The sequence below is a fragment of the Manacus vitellinus genome, unplaced genomic scaffold (genome assembly GCF_001715985.3).
Source record: "Manacus vitellinus isolate BGI_N305 unplaced genomic scaffold, ASM171598v3 scaffold_48_pilon, whole genome shotgun sequence".
Classification (NCBI taxonomy): domain Eukaryota; kingdom Metazoa; phylum Chordata; class Aves; order Passeriformes; family Pipridae; genus Manacus; species Manacus vitellinus.
Window position 1 is genome coordinate 2,317,710 of NW_021940593.1, and position 19,908 is coordinate 2,337,617.

The window sequence follows — 19,908 nt, forward strand, 5'->3', positions numbered from 1 at the left end:
AAGAATTGCCATAAAATGAGCTCAGCCTCTGGAATATACTCCAAAAGCCTAGCATATGGGCTAGGGACACCCATTTAATTAATGTAAAAACTTCAAGGAAACTGCTTGCAGTCCAAAATGGAGCTGCTCCAGCATTTTCTTGGCCCTATACAAGCTGGAGTGGGGATGAGAGATTTCCCCTCCTTCCCAAGACACTTTCCCCTTGGAGGAGAATTAGGTGTCTCTTCAGAGAGTACTAGGATAATTGGTCAGAGGCTGGAGGAAAGGCTCTGTAGAGAGTACTTAGGGTCTATCAAAATTCATTTCAGTTCCTCTAAACTGCTGTCTCTGTTTCATCCTTCCCAGGGACAGCCTGGAACAAGAGGTTTTCCTGGATTCCCGGTAAGTGTAACTGTTAATTTATGAGGTACGGGTGTGTGATGTTACTAGGAAGCCTCATTAGTGCCTGCTGTATCTCATCATTTCTTCCTGAAACCAATTACCTGATCTGATATCACTGGAAAAAGTAATTCTTTCTTCATTTGTTTTTCTTTTTTTTTTTCCTTTCAAGTGATACTTAGGGGGGAAAAAACTCCAAACCACACAACTCCAGAAGGAAATTAATTTAAAAAAAACCCCAAGTGTTAAAATAACATAGGTGAAGCCAGATCTGTTCGATAAAAGAAAACTGTCCTAAGAAATATCCCCCAAAAAGAAAATAACCCCTAGGTAGATGAAATTCCAACCTTAATTGAGCTTTTAGGTGATATTCCAATAGCAGGAAGTGCCTGGGATCCAAAGGGGGCCCTACATGGTCAGGGTCAGCTGGGGACTGTGCTGGGCCGAACACCCTGGTCATGCCAAAGGGAGAGTACATAAAACATGAGAGGGAATTCTTCTGAAACACTGTTGCAGATGGGCAAGGGAACAGAGAACAAGCCCAGGAGAGGACAAAGCAAATTTCATTTCAATCCTACAGCTGCTGGCAGCACTCTCTGAAGCACTGAGGCTGCTGGAGAACTCAAACCGTTGCTATTTATTCATATGCATTTATCCTGGACAACTAGGGAGCCTAAGGCAAACACCCCCCACACCCCTGCTCCCGCCAGGCAGCTCAGCTGCTGCTCCAGGACACTGGATGTGCCAGAGCAGGTCTGCGGGGGGAGACTCTCCTGCCTGGAAAATGGGAGGAATTGGCAGCCTCTGAGCTGTCTGACCAGGCTCCGCGGCTCTGCCCTGTGCTGAAAGGGGGGGCTGTGAGCTGCCCCGGGGCTGAGGAGAAGCAGATCTCCCCGGGCCGTTGTGGTCTTTGGCTTTTGGAGGAGCAGAAAACAAATCAGCCCAGCTCATGAGAAAGTGCCGAGTGGGACAGCGCTCTGTGGAGCCTGTTTCTCATCAAACAGTACCTTCAGCATGTGCTGAGCTGTGTGTCACCTCTTCCCAGGGACACTTTTATTATTTTATCACTTGCAAAAATGCCTCTTCCCCAAAGGCATATGCCCTTTTAAGTTGAAGTCTTGAGAAAACTGCTGATTTTCAACTAGTTTACTGGACACCGTAGGATTTTAAATTTTGAGGGCTTTTTGCAAATTGCCTATGAATCCCTCCTCTCTTCCCTTCTTGTGTCCAGCATTGCTGCTGAAATGGGCTGACAGTGAGCAGGTCCCTGCTGGAGCAATTGGGAATCTGGGCTTGTACTCAGTGGGCCAGGTACCTGCCAGGACTCGGCCAGAGGGCAGGGAGAGTCACCTCACCTCACCCCAGTCCGTGCAGTCTCATGGCACATGGTGCTTCCTGGGGCAGATGGACAGACACCCCGGGAAAAGCACTTCTCATCATTTTTCCTTTTTTATTTCAGGGCCCTATTGGCTTGGACGGCAAACCGGTAAGCAAACAACTTCTCTGCAGCTTCCTGTCCTGCCTCCTGCTAGGTCCCACTGCCCTGCCAACCTGTGTCTTATACAGTATGCTTTTAAGGGGACTATTTTGCAAAGTCATGCATGTGCATGGATTAAAAGAAAATTAGGAGATTGGCAGGTAGGAGGATGCCACAGATGCCTTGGGGGGAGATGCAGGAGTCGGGAGAACTCGGGAAGGCAGAGTGTGGCCTCTCTTTTATAGATCTAGGCAGATCTATAAAATAGCACGTCACAGGGAAAGCCTTAGCAGGCACTCCCAGCCTGAATCAGACAGCTGCCTCAGCCAACAGCTTCCTTTGAAGTTGACCCTACAGCATCTTTCTCTTCACTGCTTTGCTGAAAAGAGCTGCAGTAGAAGAGGGAAGGATCCTAAAGATCTCCATGAGACCTCCATGCTGTCCTTAGAGCCTCCTCATAATCAGCTTTGTAGTAGAGAAGTAGAGAAGTTCTTCCCATCCTTTGGAGAGCCAGGTGCAAACACAGCTACTTCCCCATGAACCCAGCAGACATGAAACCCACAGCTCCATGTAGCAGCCACACAGCCAAGTTCCCCACCAACTTCCTCTAGCCATGCTGCAATGGAAAAGGAGCTGGTAGCTCATACCTCTGGCATCTAATTTCCTGCAGCAGGATCCTGTTTTTGCCACGAGGAACATGATCCCCAAGAGAGACCCAGCAGCCTCTCTCTTGTACTGCTCTGTGGGTACACACTGCACCCAGCAGAAGCTGTTCTGCCAGCCCGAGGGGGGCTGAACTGTGTCCCAGCCATGCCCTGCAGAGCCTTTTCACCCTGTATTCAGCCCCCAGAGCTTTGTTCTGAGCATTCTGCATAGCAGGGAGTGGTGTCCTCTTAGTTGTGTGAGCAAAGCTCGGCGCTGCATCCCCCTTTGGAGGTACCTCCCGAGGTAAGGGGGAAGTGGGGTAAATCAACATCTTCTAGTGACTGCGGTGGCCGAAGCTGATGCATATTTTCCTTCTTTTGCAGGGTCATCCTGGACAGAAGGGAGAGATGGTAAAAATATACATGTTTGTCTGCAGGTGATGGGTAGGTTTGAAATGATGTTGCCTCTCAGCTGGAAACAAGCTCATAGGCAGGGTAGCAATCTTCGTTCAGCTGATGCATGAGCTGCATCCCTAATTCTGTAACTTCATAATAGCAGTGCTGGGATGCACGGCTGTAATTTTTACATTATGGCTATCAGATTCATCATGTCACAACAGCAACTCTCTAGTTATGCCTGGGATGTGTTTTCCTTGCACTTAGCAATTATGTTCTTTAAATATATTCTGGGAGCTGACATTTTTTGTGGTTGGCCTCATAGCAAAAGTAAAAGTTGATGGAAAGATTTCTCAAAACCCATCTGGCAGCTTTCAACTTATCTAACAACAACCAAAAACCCCCATATTTTTTGTATTAAATGTGTTTCTCCCCCCCCTTGAAGCTCTGTTTCATATGTGCATCATTCTTAAAATGCATTTGGTTGAAAATGATAAACTTAGGCCGCACTTGATGGAAGCCCAAATGCGGTCTTGTTCCTCTTGACATCTCTGATGATGAAATCCCAAACATGAGTATGCCGAGCTAGCAGCTCTGTAGTCACCTTCGCTCACTGGAGTGCTGAATGTTTTCTTCTGCTAATTCTGTTTTTTGAGCCCGAGTGTCAGTACACCCCTCTGGCAAGCACATGTTGAAGATCCCTGCTCCCCACTCCCATTGTGCAATCCTAGCTCAGGCTTCAGTCCTGGCTGCTTCTGGTTCCATCCCAGTGCGTCGGCCGAGGAGCCGCGCTGTCAACTGAGGTCCTGGGAACAATAAGGGTGTGTTTTCCTGATGATTTTTCCCCTCTCCTTTTAATAATTCCCCCCTGCAGTGCAGCCAGAACATGTGTGCATTTTTACTCCTCCAGAGTAACAAAAAAAGGGAGCCCAGACTTCTTTTGGGAGTTTTCTCCACAATTGTTTTTAAAAGCTGAGTTTTTCACCTACTCCATACACTGAGAGTTGTTGTCTTCTTGTCACTGTAAATGGGAAACCATCTCATGCTCACATATGTATTTCTTTAAAGGGTGCTGCAGGTCCCAGGGGACAACCTGTAAGTATCCAAGTATCCCATCTCATCCCTATCCCATGTCTCCCCCAATCCCTCTCCCTTGGCATTCACTGAACTCCTTAATTTACTGAGGCCTATTTCGTCACTTTTCTTTTATAGGGACCCCCAGGACAAAAAGGAGAAAAGGTAAATTCAATGGGAGACATGTTAAGAATTAAATGTAAAGAGCAGAAGGGACTCAGTGGACTTGGTGCTGCTTGGTCTGACTTTGGCTGAGAAGTACAGCAAGAGCAGAGGGCTCAGGGGATAGGTGACAGGAGGAAGGCTGTTTGTCAGGTGCAAATTGGTATAACTGCACTGAATTTGATATAGTCACAATGATTTACACCTTCTGGATCTGACCCCGTGTGCCTATTTCAGTCCCCTCTGTTTGTGGTTTAAACTCTTTCCTTTTAATCCTGTTCTTTCACAGGGTCAGTGTGCAGAGTACCCGCACAGGGTAAGTCATTAGTGTTATTATCCTCTGTCCCGTGCCTTCCTGCATGTTAATCCTCCCTCGTTTGAATGGCTTTTTGTTGTAAGTAGAGATCGTCTCATTAACAAGATGCGTCATCTGGGCCCCGAGGGCAGCGCTCGGCTGATTGATGTGTTTCACAGAAAAGCAGCAGATAAGGTTTTCCAGGAGGGATGTTGGTTCTCCGGTCTGTTCCTGCCCACCGGGGCTGACCCCTAGATATCTGCTGTCATTGCTGCTTCCTGGAGATTTGTGCTGGAGAAGGGAAGGTCTTTGTCCTCACCCCAAAACCCAGTGAAACCTGAGGTTTCTGGAGAAGTAGGGGTCACTCACATCTTGTGCTGCTGCACCAGCTCCGTGCTGCTTCCACAGCCTCTGCGGTGGTTGTGTGGCCAGGAGCAGTGTGGGGTTTGCAGACCTGGGGGAAACTATCATCATCCCTTCATTTTTTCTTCTCCCTCATGGTGGTTTCACCCCTGCATAGAGGCAAGAGGCTGTGCTCCCTGACCCACCCACAGTGCTCTGGCTGGTCCCTGTGCCGGTCCCCAAGCCTGGGGGACTTTCTGCCTGCAAGGAAGAGGCTGAGAGGGAGGGTTGATACCAGCAACCATTTAATGAAAGCCAGGATGTTGCCCCACTTGCCTCTTCATTCTGGCCTGGCCAGCATCCACAGCCAAGAGCAGAGAGAGTACATCATAGGGTTTGAGGGGATTTAACCAGTTCTAAAAACAACCAGAGTGCTGAAAATCCACTGGAAATGCATTGGAACGACATCATATGAAGTGGCTGGAATTTGTAATCTGGGTGTACAGGGAGACAGGCTTAAGAGCTTTCTGTTTATTTTTGACGGGCCCCTGGATAATTAGCTGGGCTCTGGTCCCTGGCCCCGAGGGAGCAGGGCTGGGATGCTCGGAGCAGCAGAGCCAGTGGAGAGAGAGCTTGGCTGGCAGCAAGGGAGAAGGGAGCTGTGCGTATGTGCCAGTCCCGGTGCAATAACAGCCGGTCAGCTGTGTTTATTTAGCGAGCGGGCTCACGAGATTGTTATGTTAAAAAGAAGCTAACAACAGTGCTCACCGAGCATCGTCCTGGGTCATGTTACAGCCCTTGGCTTCCACTGTCCCCAGCGCTCAAGGTGAAAAGCAGTGGCAGACCCAAAGCAATACTGGGAAGGGAGATGCAGCTGCTGCATCCCTGGAAGTAGCCTAGGCTCGGGCTTGGGGGCAAAGGCACGCTGGTTTGGTGGCCCGGATTGTAGGGTGACACACTGCACGGCTGTGACAGCGGGAAGGGGATGGGTGCAAAGCTTCACATCTTAGCAGTGTTTCCTTGGCTCTCAGGGAGGTACTTTTGGTTGCATGAGGCAGCAAGTTCAACATTTTCAAAAGCCTATGAGTTGTTCCAAGGCAGAGACATGCTCATGGGAAAGGTGACTGTCCTCAAATCAACTCAAGAATGGGCTGTGCTGAAGGCTCTGGTCACAGACTGTGCAAGCTCAGGGAGCCAGAGGCACAGACCAGTCAACAGAGGTGCAGTTCTCTTTCTTCCTCCCTGAATGAAAATTAGGATGTTGTAAAAATGCTACACAGCTGACTGAATTGCAATTTATTCTTGCTTTTCTGTTTGACAAGGTTCTTTGTCAGATGTTCTGGGCGAGGAAATGAAAACCAGCATCCTGAAAAACCAGGGATGTTGTTTCAGTTTTGTTTCATCTTTGTTTTTGTAGGAAGGAAATACAAAGTCAGGCTATATGCCTTGGCTCTTGTTGTAGTTTCCTATTTTTTTTCTGTATAAGTCTGTATGGCCTGCACTGCTGTGAGGGACGAGCCCAGGCATTGGGGTGAGATGGCCACTCGAGCTGCTCGAAGTGCTGCTTTGGGGAAGGGGGGACGAGCTGTGCTCCGTCTGCTCTCAGAAATGCCGTGTGTGTCTAACTGACCCCGTTTGTCTCACGTGTCTTCACTGTTCCCCAGGAATACCTAAGTACCACCCTTGCAGCCCTGCGCTCTAACCAGATCCTTACGCTGAAGGTTTGTGGGTAATAGTCTGATGTGACCCAGTTCTGAAGCAAAGGCATGAGGATGTGACTCCAATATTGCACATTGCCTTCTGAAAAAACTTCCCATTGGGACACAGAGGAGGCAGGGCAGGAGCTGGGTGGGAGAGCCTTCAGATTTCTTCTCTAAACTTTCCCACTTGCACCTGAATCCATTGCTGGGTCTTGTCTCGCCTCTGTTTTTTCCTCCTTATCCTTTTCAGCATCCTCCTTCTGCTTCTCTGTGAGGTGCATAATATTTCAGATACCCTTCAGCGCTTGAGGAGCCAGTCAAAGCCAGCTCAGCTGGCTCTCCGGAGCTATGGGGCCTCCTGCACTGTCTTTTAGAAAGGGATAGAATTGCCTTTGGATAAAATCAGCCCAGCTGAGTTTCCAGCAGCACTGCTTCTGGAGCGATAGCTTGTGGCTGTCAGGATCGAAGCATTCAAACACAACCACTTGATCACAATGCTGCAATATTGGGTTGCCTCTTCTCTTTGCAACAGGACTGGATCCTTGCTTTCACTGCGCACAAGAAGGACAATGTTCAATGGGATTAAAGTGCACTGCTTGGAAGCGTGCGGTGACTGTGGTGGGAGACGGGTGGGCACACCTCTGGGATCCGAGCACACAGCTCACACGGGGAATGGCGCACGCGGGCACGATTTTGTGTCTGAGCACAGAAAGCCTCTCCCTGTGTAAATCAAGAGCAGCTTCAATGGAAAACTGATAGCAACAGGAAAGTGGATCAGGCCAGAGGAGCATTCCTGGGCCTGGAGCCGGCACGGTGGGTGCCAGGCTGACAGCAGCGTGCATGCAAGTGGAAACTGGATACAGCAGAAGGATGAACAAATGCTCCTGAGCTTTAGTGCATTTGATTTCTGTGTGTCCGGGTCAGCTTTGTACCCTAAGGCAGCATTCCTGGCTATAAGCAGTCAGAGGGTGATGTTACTGTTGAGCAGAAAAAGCAAAGCACCGGCTACCAAGGCAATGTCCTTCTGCAGAAAACTGCCATTTGGATAGTTGCCCCAAATCTGATGATGAGAAATTAAGAGAGACAGTTTCATCACTGCAGATCTTAGCAGAGCCAGTGGGGGTATGTCTTGCAGTGAACAGTGCCTAAGGATATCAGCGGAGCTGAGTTAAAAACCCCCTGGGTAAGCTGTGTTTCTGAGCAGAGGAAGCTGTAAAAGCTCTGTACAGTGGGAGCATCGAGATGGTGAGTGGCCACCCTGCACTTGCCAGGCTGGCACTGCCAGTCCCTCTGTGAGCAGCGTGGGGAGCTCAGAAGTCTGCCCGCAGGTCCCTGTGCTGTGCTCATGCTGGGCTTTATTTTCATGGCAATCTCTCTGTTCCCCTCTTCTCTGTTCTCTCCCCTGGCTACTCTCTGACTCTTGGTGCCCTAATGGCCTCCTTTGCCCTGTGACCTTCTGGTTTGATCTTCTTCAGCTGTTGCCTCTCCTCAATTCAGTGCGGCTGGCTCCACCTCCGGTCATAAAGAGACGCACTTTCCAGGTAGACTTCTCCTCCTCATTGCCTGTTTCTAAGCTTATCCTGATGCTTGCCATTAATCAGCTTGCTACCTGTCTTTCTTCCCCTACAGAGGGGTTTCCAAGAGTTTCAGACAGAGCTGAGGGACTTTCTTTGAAGCAGAGGAAATCTTTGATGTGATAATGTTGCTAAAAAGAAATGCAGTGAAGCCAGTTTTTTAAACTGAAAGAAATGGGCCATGAAACTGTTCTTAGGGCTGTCGACAAGCAGCCTCCTCCCTAAAGGAGTCAGTTCCTGCATATTCAATCTCCAGAAGAGGTTAGAAACCTCTTGCTGAAATGCAGCTAATGTCTGTGAAATTTAACTGAGATGAATGAATAGGCAAACGCTTCTTCTGAGGACTAGTCTAGTCTGAGGCACTTGGGAAATGTGTTTAAATAAGCTCTTAGAATGGTTTCATTAAGTTGCATTAAATCTTTGTGTAAACACATTTATTTTTGTTTCCAGGACCATAATTCATGTTTAGTTTATTTTGGGAATTAATTCATAAAGCGAATTACGGACATATGAATAGTGAATAAGAGTGTCCATAGTCAGAGTTCATGTGGCTTTTAATGAGCCCACTTTAAGCTCCCTCATTCCATCAATTGGGATTAACTCTCCGTGTGGACAAACCGCTGTACTTACCCCGTGAAGTGTGCTGGGCACTCTCTATTAAGTGGCTGGGTTTTGTCACCCTGCTGCCTGTCTAGACAGTTGGATGCTAGCAGGGAACTGTAGGATGCAATTAGAGACCTTTACCATGAGGTGCCCGGTCCTTGCCCAGCGCTGGACAAATCTTGACCTGACCAGTTGAGCCTGTGCTTTCAGTTCAGTTTCTCTCGATTCAGCATTTGCACCACACAGAGCCCCATGGCTTGCACTGTTTGCCCTTTAAAGTGACAGTCTGGAGAGCCAGGCCAAGGACTGACCTCTTGGGAAGGCTTTGAAAGCTGAAGTTCCTCTCCAGGATGAAGTGGGAAACTTGAATAGCTGCCCTACGTCCTGTCGTCAGCCAGGGCTGCAAATTCCCTCTGTCCGCAGAGGCTTTAACTTCACCGGAGAGTTTTGCCATGATCTGTTTTGCTGTTGCTGTTTCGTTCTCCAAGTGCAACAGAGTGTAACCCGCCCCTACAGGTCTGCCAGCACCAGGCAATTTCAGGAGCCCAGCGTATGAATACTAAGAAAAAAAGTGAGGCTGCAAAATGAATGTAGTGCCAGTGCCTGGAAAAGAGGAAAGCCATGCTGCTGCCTCTGAGCACATCAGCTCTGCCCAAGGGCTGGGGCTTAGCCGAGAGAGGGGCTGAGCAGGGTCCTGTGTGAGGAGGCTGAGCAAGAATTGCAGTGCGGGGGCACAGTCAGGGTGGTTGCCTGGCGTTTAAAAGAACTGAAAAGTAGCTACAGTCAATGGCTAAAAATATAGAATGACAACTGAAGAAAATGACACCTGATCTCCCACTTACTGTATCCACCTACTGTCTGGTCAGCTCTGTGGGGGTCCTTTTGTGCTGAACACATTAATAAGACTATAATGATGTGGTAATAATGCTTTGTGTGTTTAGGGATCTGCGTGGACGGGCACTCTCCTCAACAAAACACGCTCTAAGACAGCAAAGCAAGGGTGATGTGAATGGGAGTTTGGGTGAGCTCCTTCCAGCTGCTCCCTATGCTGGGGCAGGGCTGCTGCTCTTCCCAGCACCTTGTCCCCTGCCAGCACCCCTTCCCAGCACTGTGCTGCATTAGTGCCCTAAATCTGGAGCATGGACTGGGCTGGCAGAGAGCAGCTGAGGTGGGAATAGGAGGGAGAGCCAAAGTGAGATGGGCAAAAAGCCCCCTTTGCCTTCCCATGGTGCACCCATGCTGGGGGTGCTGTAAGATGGAGTGGGAGGGAAGTATCTGAAGTTGGAATGAGAGGTCAAGGCATGAGGAAATCTAGGAATATACTCCAGCGTCCTCCCAACATCTTCATTAGATCCAAAATTACCTTCCACATTTAAAAGCTATGAGACCATTTACAGGACAGTTGAATAGCACTGAGTGTGGAGGATAGTGAAGCTTAGGAAAGATCCTGTGTTCCCTTGCATGGGCCATAGGATACACTTAAAAAATGGGGGAAAGTGAGGATGCCCCCCCTGCCTGGCCCAGCAGGCTTCCCAGTGTGGGCTGTGGGTCCAGTGGTGAGGAGCAGGAGAAGAGCTGTGGCTCTACACATGACTGAGCTTCTTGTGAGCCTGGCCCACGTGTTGGAAATTTTCTTTTAAATAAAGCTCATGGAAGAAGGGATGAAATTTGCAGCTTATTACTTTCATCTATCATTCTAAATAAAGCAAACATCCCTGTATCTGCATGTTTTACTAAAGGCAGCCAGGACAAACAGCACACTTGGTAGGAACACATGCAGGGCACAGATTTCATGCGTCCTCCTGCAGTGTATAAGGCTGTAGAGAGGATAAATGCAGTGGAGACCCAACCGCACACCTAGTGATTTTTAACTGAGAAACAGCCATGTTTGATTTCTGGCTTCCCATGGATCCACCAAGTAGCATTTTTCAAATTTAACTTGGATCACTAACAGTGATCACCGTCATGCTACTTTATCCAGGGAGGGGAGCCTGTGAGACGAACAGCGCAGCGCGGGTGCCACAGTGCCTCAGGATCTCGCTGGATTCATCAATTATGGATCAGCAGTCTGGTATTCAAACGTGGCGCTTCCAACCCACTGTCTCCTCAGCGCCGCTGGGTCCCACGTCCAGGTCCTTGGGGCCAGATGACATTGCTGAGGCATGAGCCACAGCCCCCGAACGGCTACTGAGGGCCTGGGGAGGAACCGGCTCAAACGGCCCCGTGGCAGAGAGCTTAAAATGGCAGGTGGCTCGGCAGCACTGCCTTGTTAAATCTTAGAAAAACAGGCTATGCCTGGTGCACATGGGCCTGCCTTGGGTGGGCTCCAGAAATGCCATGATGATCGTGTTATTTTCTTTTGGGTTTGCGGCATTTCTACTTTTGGTCCTTGGCAAAACAGAGGGAGTGTTGTCCAACAAATATAGCATGGGGGAAAAAAATAGGCTGAGGTAAGACACTGCGGGTTTGCCTGGAAGTGCCAGTGTGGTCATGGGAGGCTTTGCTTCACATGTGACTGTCAAGTGCTTTGGAAAGCCTCCTCAGAGGCTCAAGAGACGTCGGTCTTTCGCATAAATATTGTACTTGACCGACTCAATGAAGAAAAAGGTCTCTTTGGACTGCTCTGTCATCTATAGATCCCTTTAGAAGAGAGGTCTGATCAGGCAGCTTTGGATGTCTTTGCAAACCGTAGGGTGCTGGCTCCTGCCACCCAGGCAGCCCAGCCATCCTCAGCAGGGCTCTCCATCACTCTTGGAAACTTCTCCTGGCACTAACCTGTGACTTGCTTCTACCTCATCTGCTTCAGCCAGGCTGGTCTGCCTTGAGGCCTTGGGGTGGTGGTGTGAAGGGTTTGCTCTGCCAGCTGATAACCTCTTGCTTTACAAACCACAGGGTGAACAAGGACAAGCGGGGATCCAAGGTCCCCCAGGGCCCCCTGGACCACCAGGGCCCACTGGACCGGCTGGACCTGAAGGAACCCCAGGACGTCCTGGGCCAGTTGGACCCCCTGTAAGTCCAATTACTGAAAAACAAATTCTTCTGCTTCCCCTTCCCCTGGGGCACAGGCAATTTCCTCTGGCCTCTCTTGCCTCCGCTGAAGCTGAGATAGTCACGGACAGGAGACTTGCAGAGGATGTGGATGTGTGGAGAGGATGAAGTTCCCAGGAAGGAGGGGAGCGGGAGGGAAGGCGGAGGTGTGCACAGGGCACTGCTGCTATCTGGGCACACAAGGGGTGACACCAGGCTCATTTCCTCCTTCTCAGACCCTGCAGAGGGCCCCGGAGAGGAAGTAACACGAAGGGTGTAATTGTTGTGCTCAGAACAGAAACCTGACTGATAAGAATCCCTGCCACCCCTTTGAAGTCCTGTCCCTGCTCTAGCAAGCAGCCAAGGAGGGAGAGGACAGAAGCACCATTTATAAAGTCATACCATTGCTAAATGGCAGGGGACAGGGCAGAAAACCCTGCTAATGTACCTCTCTTTTGTAACAGGGCAGAGTGGGAGAACCTGGGAAGCCTGGCAGAGACGGAAAGGTGGGTACCAGGAATCAGCTCCGTTCCTGGGAGCTGAAGGGGGAGACATGGCACACTGGCTCTGCAGCCTCTGAGGAATGAAAGGAGTTTCCATCTCAAAGAGTTTTCAAGGCCTGCTAGCAGGACAAGCAGGTCTTTTCCCCAGAGGCAAAAGCACCTCTCCACATGTAGTACCGGAGTCAGGGATCCTGTAAGCATCCTATTTCTCTCTGAGCTCTGAGGAGCCAAGGATAGGATGGCTGAACACTTGAATTGCCATAAGCAGGCAACATCAAGGGTGGTATAGGCATCAGAGCATATCTAGAGTAGTTTCCCCCTTCTGTCTGCTCACATACAGCTCTGCCACGGATATTTTGTTTATTTATATTTACATACACACATATCTGGTATGTTTCATGGTTCATATCAGGTTTGCTTATTTCTCATTTAAAGACATGAATGGTTTGTTTGTTAATATATTCTCTCTATTTAGCTGCAAATGCCTGATTTACTCCAGAGCTGCACAGTGGGTACAAATTTCCCAGGCGAGCCAGAGAAGCAGAAAAGGTTCTAGAGCGTAATGCATAAGGCAAAGCAGCTCTTTGGTTTTCAGATTCAGCTTGATCAAACCTGGGGAGATGGAGCACTACAGACATGGATTTATTTGAGTGTATGGGTTAAGACAGTATTCATCTACATGAAGAATAGATTGGGGGTGTTTGAGCTCACCAGCATAAATCATCTCTGTAAATCATCTCATTTCAAACCAAAGCAGCCAGCGTCTCCTATCACCCTGCAGTCCATGTAATGTCTACGTTTGCCAACCCCAGTGTCTGTTTTGATTTTATCCACAGGGCTTACCTGGGCCTCCTGGACCAAAGGTGAGACATCTCACCTCATTTAGAGGTGTAGCACAGTGATAAACGGGGATGGATACTCCTGGTGAGGACAGATGTGTACATTTTGACGGATGGAGGAGGGGAAAGGAGGTTACATCAAATCGCTGAGAAAGATTTCTGACCCAGCTTAGAATTGCCTTTGGGGCCCAGCCCGTGTGCTGATTCATGGGTTTTGTCCAGGCGACACGTCTGAGTTGCATCTTGACTGAGCCAGGCACGCCTCATCAGCCCCTCTTGCAAAATTGTTTGCCACACACAGCTTTATTGGCTTCTTCCATTCTCAAAGCATTTCCCAGCGCTTCAGGAATGGATTTTGCAATGCTATTGTTAACTCCGCCACGGGTTCCCATTTATTCACTTGCCAAAGTGCGAGGAGGGGGGTGGTTGTTGTTGTTTTTCAGCTGCAGCCACCCACCCTAATTAGTTTTTATCTGAGATATGTAGCCAGGGTGAGGAGATGGGAACCATGGAGCTGGGGCACAGAGCTGGCACGTGTTATCCGGCTGCCAGGGCTTACTGTGCCTTTCCTGCCAGGACTCAGCCCAGTGCAAGTAATGGTGACCCGTGGGTTTGAAGGGTCAGGAGCTCAGTGGAGTTGCTCTGAGCAAAAGAGGAATTTCTCCCCCTGGAATGCCCTCCCACCCCAGCAGTAAGTAAGGGAAAAGAGCAGAGATTTGTCCTTCTCGGGCCAAGCCTCACTTTCTTTTGTCTTTTTGCCTTTTGCAGGGAGAGGCTGGGATTCAGGGATACCCTGGCAGAAAGGTAAGAAGGGGAGCTCCAGTGCTGTTAAACGAATTAAGTGCACTGATGCCCTGTGGAATCATGGCTGCAAATCAGTGGACTACTCTGGAGCCCTCTGTGGAGCTCTGCTCCCACTGGACATGGGGCTCTGGCAGGCCCACAGATCTCTTCCTGTCACCCACATCAGGAGAGCCTGGGCCCAGAGGTGTCTTTAACTCTCCAGCAGCTATGAAACAGAGTCCCCGTGTGTGTGCCCCTCTACACCCACATCCAGGCTGAAATGCAGGTCTTGTTTATCCAGACCTGAACAGGAGGCTGGAAAGGGCCAAATCCCTGGCTGTGTACTGCTCTCTGGAATACAGGAAAGAGTCCTTAACCTCCTCCAGGTTAAGAGGCAGAAGCTGGCAATGTCCGAATGCCTTCAGCAGCAGCTGATCAGCAGCAGGGTTGTCAAGGCTGGAGGGTGTAATGAAGAGACAGAAAGAGAGACAGGGGAAAGACACAAGGAAGATCAAAGGGGAGAGAGAGAATAAAGAGATGTTAGCTGGAGAAGGGGAAGGTGAATGTTCCCAGCAGGCAGGAGTCCTGTGTCCCCTGTTATCTCCACCTTGCTTTATGGGTGCTCTGCGAGTAAAATGGCAAGACCTGAGAGCTTTTTAATTAGATCTGTATAAACTGAGAAGTTTTTGTTATGTCAGGAAGTGGAAATTATAGCCCCTGCAGACCACAGCCCACTTCTGCAGACAGACACAATTTATTGCCCCTTCTCCCGGTGAACTGTTGGATTTTCCATTAGGAGCCCATCCTGTTCTGTGTGCGCTGGGCGGGCGGTCCCGGCAGCGACCTCACAGCGAGGGCTTCTGCTACCAGCTCCTCTTACACAAAACCACTTGTCTGGCTAATTTACTTCCGAGCAAAGAGCCTGCACTGATCTTGGAGGAATGAGCCCAAGGTTGTGACCTTTCTCTGGGAAAGGTGGAAGGAATAGATGAAAGTAGGGGAGCAAATCCTAAGAAAAGGGAAAAGAAAGCAAAATGTAGGGGAAAATTGTTAACTCAGATATAATACAGGATACGGGACCACTCCCTTCCCGACATTTCACACACATCTTTTGTGATGCAGAATGGCGCTCCTCTCCCAGAGAGACCCAGGTGGTAGGTTGGTGTGTGGGAGGCACCTCAGTGTGGGACATCCCTCTCACACCTCTGCTGATCTTCCTGGCAACCCACAGTTCCTTTTCTTGCTGCTGTGTTTTCTCCTTCCTCCATTTTCTTCTCTTCCTCAGGGTGAGGTGGGCGAGTCAGGCCTGCCCGGTGCCCGTGGCCTCCCTGGAGCCTCTGGCCCCAAGGTAACCCTTAAACTCGAGTCAGTGGGGGCATCTCCCAAGGGCAGATAACTGGCCCACAAGGCTAGAGTCAACTAAAGGATGTCAAAGGCTGGGGACTGGAGGCAGTTCTCTAGAGCCCGTCATGAGCCATGTAACCAGGAACACTTGCTCCTGAGTGGGGAGCCTGGGCAATTGTTGGCCAAGGTGATTTCATGCTATCTGAACCAGTACCTGCACAGGGTTTCATTATAGAATAAAACTGACCCAGCCTTTAGAGGCTTTTGCACCAGGGTTGAGGGAATGGGCCATGAAACATTTTGACGGTTTCTACACCCAAATCATGTGGAAGAACATTAGTATGGGTGACCTCCAGCATCTACTCCAGAAACCTAAACTGCCTTGCATTCCCCGGGAGGGGTGGGCTGCAGCCAGTGCTTGGGCTGGTACCGTGTTGCTGTCAGGAGAACCAGAGGCCTGGGGTTGCATTATCACACCCCTCTTTTGGCTGCTTTCTCTCTGTCCCTCACTGTTATGATTGCTTGCTCAGTTACTCTTTATGTTCACTGTCCCTCTCTCTGTTCCCCCCCCCTTCTCTCTCCTTTGCTGGGCAGGGTGAAAAAGGGGACGCTGGCATAAAGGTAGGCATGAGGAATATGTTTCTCTAAGGCGCGGTAGATCACCTGGGAGATAGATACTGCTCCTTGGGCTGATGGATTGCAAGGGGAAGTTGGGTCCGAGGCAGCTCTGTGGGGTATTTAATGGAGTGCACATCTGTGCTCTGATTAACCACAGACAGGCACTCTGAGCTCAGGCAATAAAAGCAGCCTTTATCCGTTCGGTGGAATTCGATTCTTACCAAAGGCATTTCTCTGACTATGAAGCTTGCTAGTGATTTGTTACATCTCTCTATTTGATGGGCTAGGTTGGGGTTTCCTCATAAAATCTGGTTAGCTGACGCATCAAATCCGCTCAAACTCTGCAACTCAGGCTGAGGTTTGGCACCAGGCGTTTCTGTCTGTTTCTGGACACTTTTTACAGGCTCATATGGTCTGTGCCCAGATGTTATCTATTTGACTGAAATTTACTGTACCCATATATTTAAAGTATATTACTCAATGTAGGCTGTGCTTAAAACATTACAACATTGGCTAGTGTTCATGGCAGTCAGAGCACACTGTGTCATTCCATACATCTTAAACATCACGAGGAAAGACCGGTCCTGTAATACTTGGAAAAGCATTAGCTGTGACACGTACATTTCAAGTATTTAGTGCGTGGCATGCGGCTCATTTATCGTGCAGCACATACACTTTCTATATCTTTTCCATCTGGGTGGATTATTGTTTGAAGGGAGAAAAGGCCCCTTCAGAGGTTACCAGGGATGTGTAACGTGGAGTTTAAAGAAATGTTCTTAGGGAATGCAGGATCTGGGTCCTTAGTTGAATAGAGCAACAGCAATTGTCTTCCTACAAGAAAACTATACCTCCTCAGAAATACTGAGATGCCTGTACAGTCCAAAGGTTCCCTGTGTTCATCTCCACATCAGTGTAATTCCATCAAGCACAAAGGCATCGCTCCTGTTTGTGCCAGTGTGAATAAAGGTGGAATTGCACTCAGAACTGATGTTTTGGGGCTCAGAGTTTGTTTTCATCTCTCCTGTTAAGCAGAACTGAGGGACTGAAGTCATCGAGTGTAGCCTGGGGGGAAGGAAAGGCTGGAAGGGGAAGTTGGGTTTCACCCCTGCTTATACTGCCATGTTTCACTGCCAGCAGACATCTGCTCTGCTTGTGCACATCTAACCAGCCCTTCACTAGATCTCTGGCAAAGGGAAGTCTCCAGGTATTACAGTGATGTCTCAGGGCCATCCACAGGCAAGAGCCTTCCCCCACTCAGGGTCATGCTGGAGACACACTCTTCCTACTTGGCTCCTTATTCATCCCACGTCGCAAAGAGCAGAGATGAAACCGGAGACACTTTTTTGTGATACTAAATTGCTGCTCCAAAGGGGCACCTCCCCAGACCCAAAGTGGCGTCTTCTTTCACACACAGACTTTAATTTGGTATTGTCAGGATCACTTTTCTCTCAACTTCCTTTCTTTTTGCTCAGAGGAGTTGAAAGGGAAGTGCAGAGGTACCCTTAAATCAGCAGCCAGACCTCACCCAGTAGCAGCTCTTGAGCGTCCGACAGCACGTGCATTTGTTTTCTTTGGAAATTGCTTCTTTCTGTTGTCTCCCACCTAAGAGGATTGATTTAGATTCTGGAAGACTTTTAATGCTTCCAATGTTGGATCCAATTATCTGGGCTAGATTCTAGCTTCTCTTAGCTTTGAGGAGCCCTGGACAAACACTATTATTCATGGTTTAGCTGTCATGACCAATTTTGCATGGGATATCACTGCTTTGGCTGGCAGTGAAGAACATCTCAGGCCTGAAGAGGTTTGCTAGCTTAACACAGAGCCGGTGCTAATTTAACCACCTCTCCCCACCCAGTGACAGATGCAGCACAGTTTAGATTCTCTCTCTGTGGCCTTGTACTTTGATCATGTAAGGACCTAAATCTGTGTCCCATAGAGGTCATTAGCCAGTGACTGTGATCACCTGGGCCTCTTGAATGAGCATTTGACTCACTGCCCCCAGCCTGTCACATTCAGCTTCACTGATGTTTTCTTTTTTCTGAAAGGTCTGTAGGATGAGGCTTTTTGTCATGCTCTGAGGAAGAGGAGCAATAAATAAAGTGCCCACAGCCTTGCTATATAACCCCCTCATAATCTGCCTCTCCCCTCACGGAGCAATAAGGAAGGGTGTCTGCTTTAATTGGGAGCTAACGAGCTAATCAGCCTGGGGCTTCACCGGCACCCCGTGGGGATAAAGCTGCTCACACCAGGTGGAGGGTAAGCGAGTGTGAGGGGAGAGGTGCAGCCTAACTTTTCGGGAGAAACGGGAGAGGTGTTTCCTAAGTCGGCGTGAAGCTTGCGAGAGCTGGGAGATGCTGCTGATTGCCTTCCTGGAGCCCACTGGGGACTTGTGGTGGGTGTTTTGCCTTTTGTACCCACCTTTGGTGATGTTTCCGAGCTCTTGGCTTGGCTGCACCGTTCCGGTGCTGCTTCTGATGGGCTGCTGCTGTCTGGCTACAGCGCCCTGTGCAGCTCGGAGGGCACCGGGGGATCACAGAGGGATCAGCCCAGCGGGTGCTCGCTGCGCTACAATGGCTTTCAAACACATAAGGGTTTAAAGATGTTTTGGAGATGTTTTTCTCTGGCTCCGGGATTTCATTCTGCTCTTCAGTGGTGCAGTGTCACGTTTGCTGCTCCCACTCTCTAATTAGCTCTAGTGCCTGTGTGATCCTGCCGGTGCCGGGGCAGTGCCAGCGGGCTGAGGCCATCTTCAGAAAACACAGGGTGGGGTGGTTGCTCTGTAACTTGCCCCCTGTGGGGGGTTACCCTGCTGCCTCTCGCTGAGGGGGCTCTGCTTGTGCAGAGCTAAATAATTAAGCATCTCTTCAGGCAGGCAGTTCTTCCAGGAAAGTCTCTGGGATGAGGAATTACTGTCACAGTCAGGGCTGCCCTGTGGGACAGCGTGGGTGTCTCCCAGCAGAAAGCGTTGGTCTTCTTTGCTTGATCTCACTTAAAAAAACCAGAGAGCATAATTGGGAAGGACAGTGAGAGAGTGGTCCCCATTTTCCATTACAAAGCATTTGTAATTATTGCTTTACAGCTGAAAATAGGGTAGTTAAGTATGTTGTACAGGGCAGGAGGTGCTCACACTGCCTCGATTATGTGTATTATGGTATTAGAAGGTATTTTACAAAATATAGTTCACAGGATGGCACAATTACAAACAGTGCTTTTTAAAAAAGCATACACATATATCCCTGCTGAATAGTCTTTCCAAGCAAGGACTAAACACCCAGAACAAAGCAACAACAGCATGCAGATTGCCTGAAGAGGTTTTATTTTCCAGTTATCACCAGACAAAATTCAGGTTAACAATACGAAGGCAAGCCTTGGATTCTCTGCTTCTCCAGATAAGTTTGTTTATCCTGTAGTCACTGCAGACTGACTCCCTGTGCCCCTGCAGTATGCCATGCCACGTGGCAGCAGGATACAGACAGAGACTGTGGCACTCTAGTGGGGTTGGTCATGCTATAAGCAACAGGCTTGAGAGGTGCCACTGAAGGGAAAGGTCTCTGGTTAGGACAGTCGGTTGGGTGAGAGTCAGGTGGGGAGAACGGGCCATGTCTCATCTCGCCCAGGAGGGTTTCTCATCACCTGTGCCCTGGGCACTCTGCACGGAGCCCTGAGAGGACTCATCTCCTGTCTCCTGCTCTCTTTCTCTGTGTGTCTTGCTCTGCTTCCAGGGGGAGAGAGGCATGCCAGGGCTGCCAGGAAGACATGGCTCTAAGGTACCTTGTAACCAGAGGAGTGATGCTTGTCTGCCTGATCTCACCCATAGCACTCGCCTGTCCCTGATGCACAAGCATCGCCTGGAGTTGTGTGTGTGTCCGTTAGTTAGTGACTGTCCTCAGCTGAATTATTTCTGCTTCTAAATTGCAAAACATAGGGCCTAATTTATGCAGGGGATGGTGGGGGAAGAAGTGTTTTAGCAAGCAAATGGCATGCCCAGTCCAAGGACGACTTGCAGCATCAGGATCTTAATGCTTTACGCCAGTGAGAGCGGCCAGTGCCAGTAGGGAATTGGTGTTTTGTAAATTGGGCGTCCCAGGTGACCGCAGCAAATGTGGGATCAGCAGGGCCAACCCAGACTAATGCAGTGGTGAATCAGGG

At 49.4% G+C, this 19,908-nt stretch overlaps 1 protein-coding gene across 1 annotated transcript in view; it reads left to right on the top strand.

Annotated features, from left to right (window-relative positions):
- COL13A1 (collagen type XIII alpha 1 chain) overlaps positions 1-19,908 on the top strand; it is a 90,118-nt gene that overhangs the window by 40,182 nt on the left and 30,028 nt on the right. The window contains exons 8-21 of the mRNA XM_018079959.3: positions 346-381; positions 1,838-1,864; positions 2,884-2,910; positions 3,964-3,990; positions 4,108-4,134; positions 4,421-4,447; positions 6,433-6,489; positions 11,538-11,654; positions 12,137-12,178; positions 13,012-13,038; positions 13,783-13,818; positions 15,083-15,145; positions 15,736-15,762; positions 19,482-19,526. Coding sequence (XP_017935448.1) covers positions 346-381; positions 1,838-1,864; positions 2,884-2,910; positions 3,964-3,990; positions 4,108-4,134; positions 4,421-4,447; positions 6,433-6,489; positions 11,538-11,654; positions 12,137-12,178; positions 13,012-13,038; positions 13,783-13,818; positions 15,083-15,145; positions 15,736-15,762; positions 19,482-19,526 — 585 coding nt within the window. The remainder of the gene's footprint in view (positions 1-345; positions 382-1,837; positions 1,865-2,883; positions 2,911-3,963; positions 3,991-4,107; positions 4,135-4,420; positions 4,448-6,432; positions 6,490-11,537; positions 11,655-12,136; positions 12,179-13,011; positions 13,039-13,782; positions 13,819-15,082; positions 15,146-15,735; positions 15,763-19,481; positions 19,527-19,908) is intronic.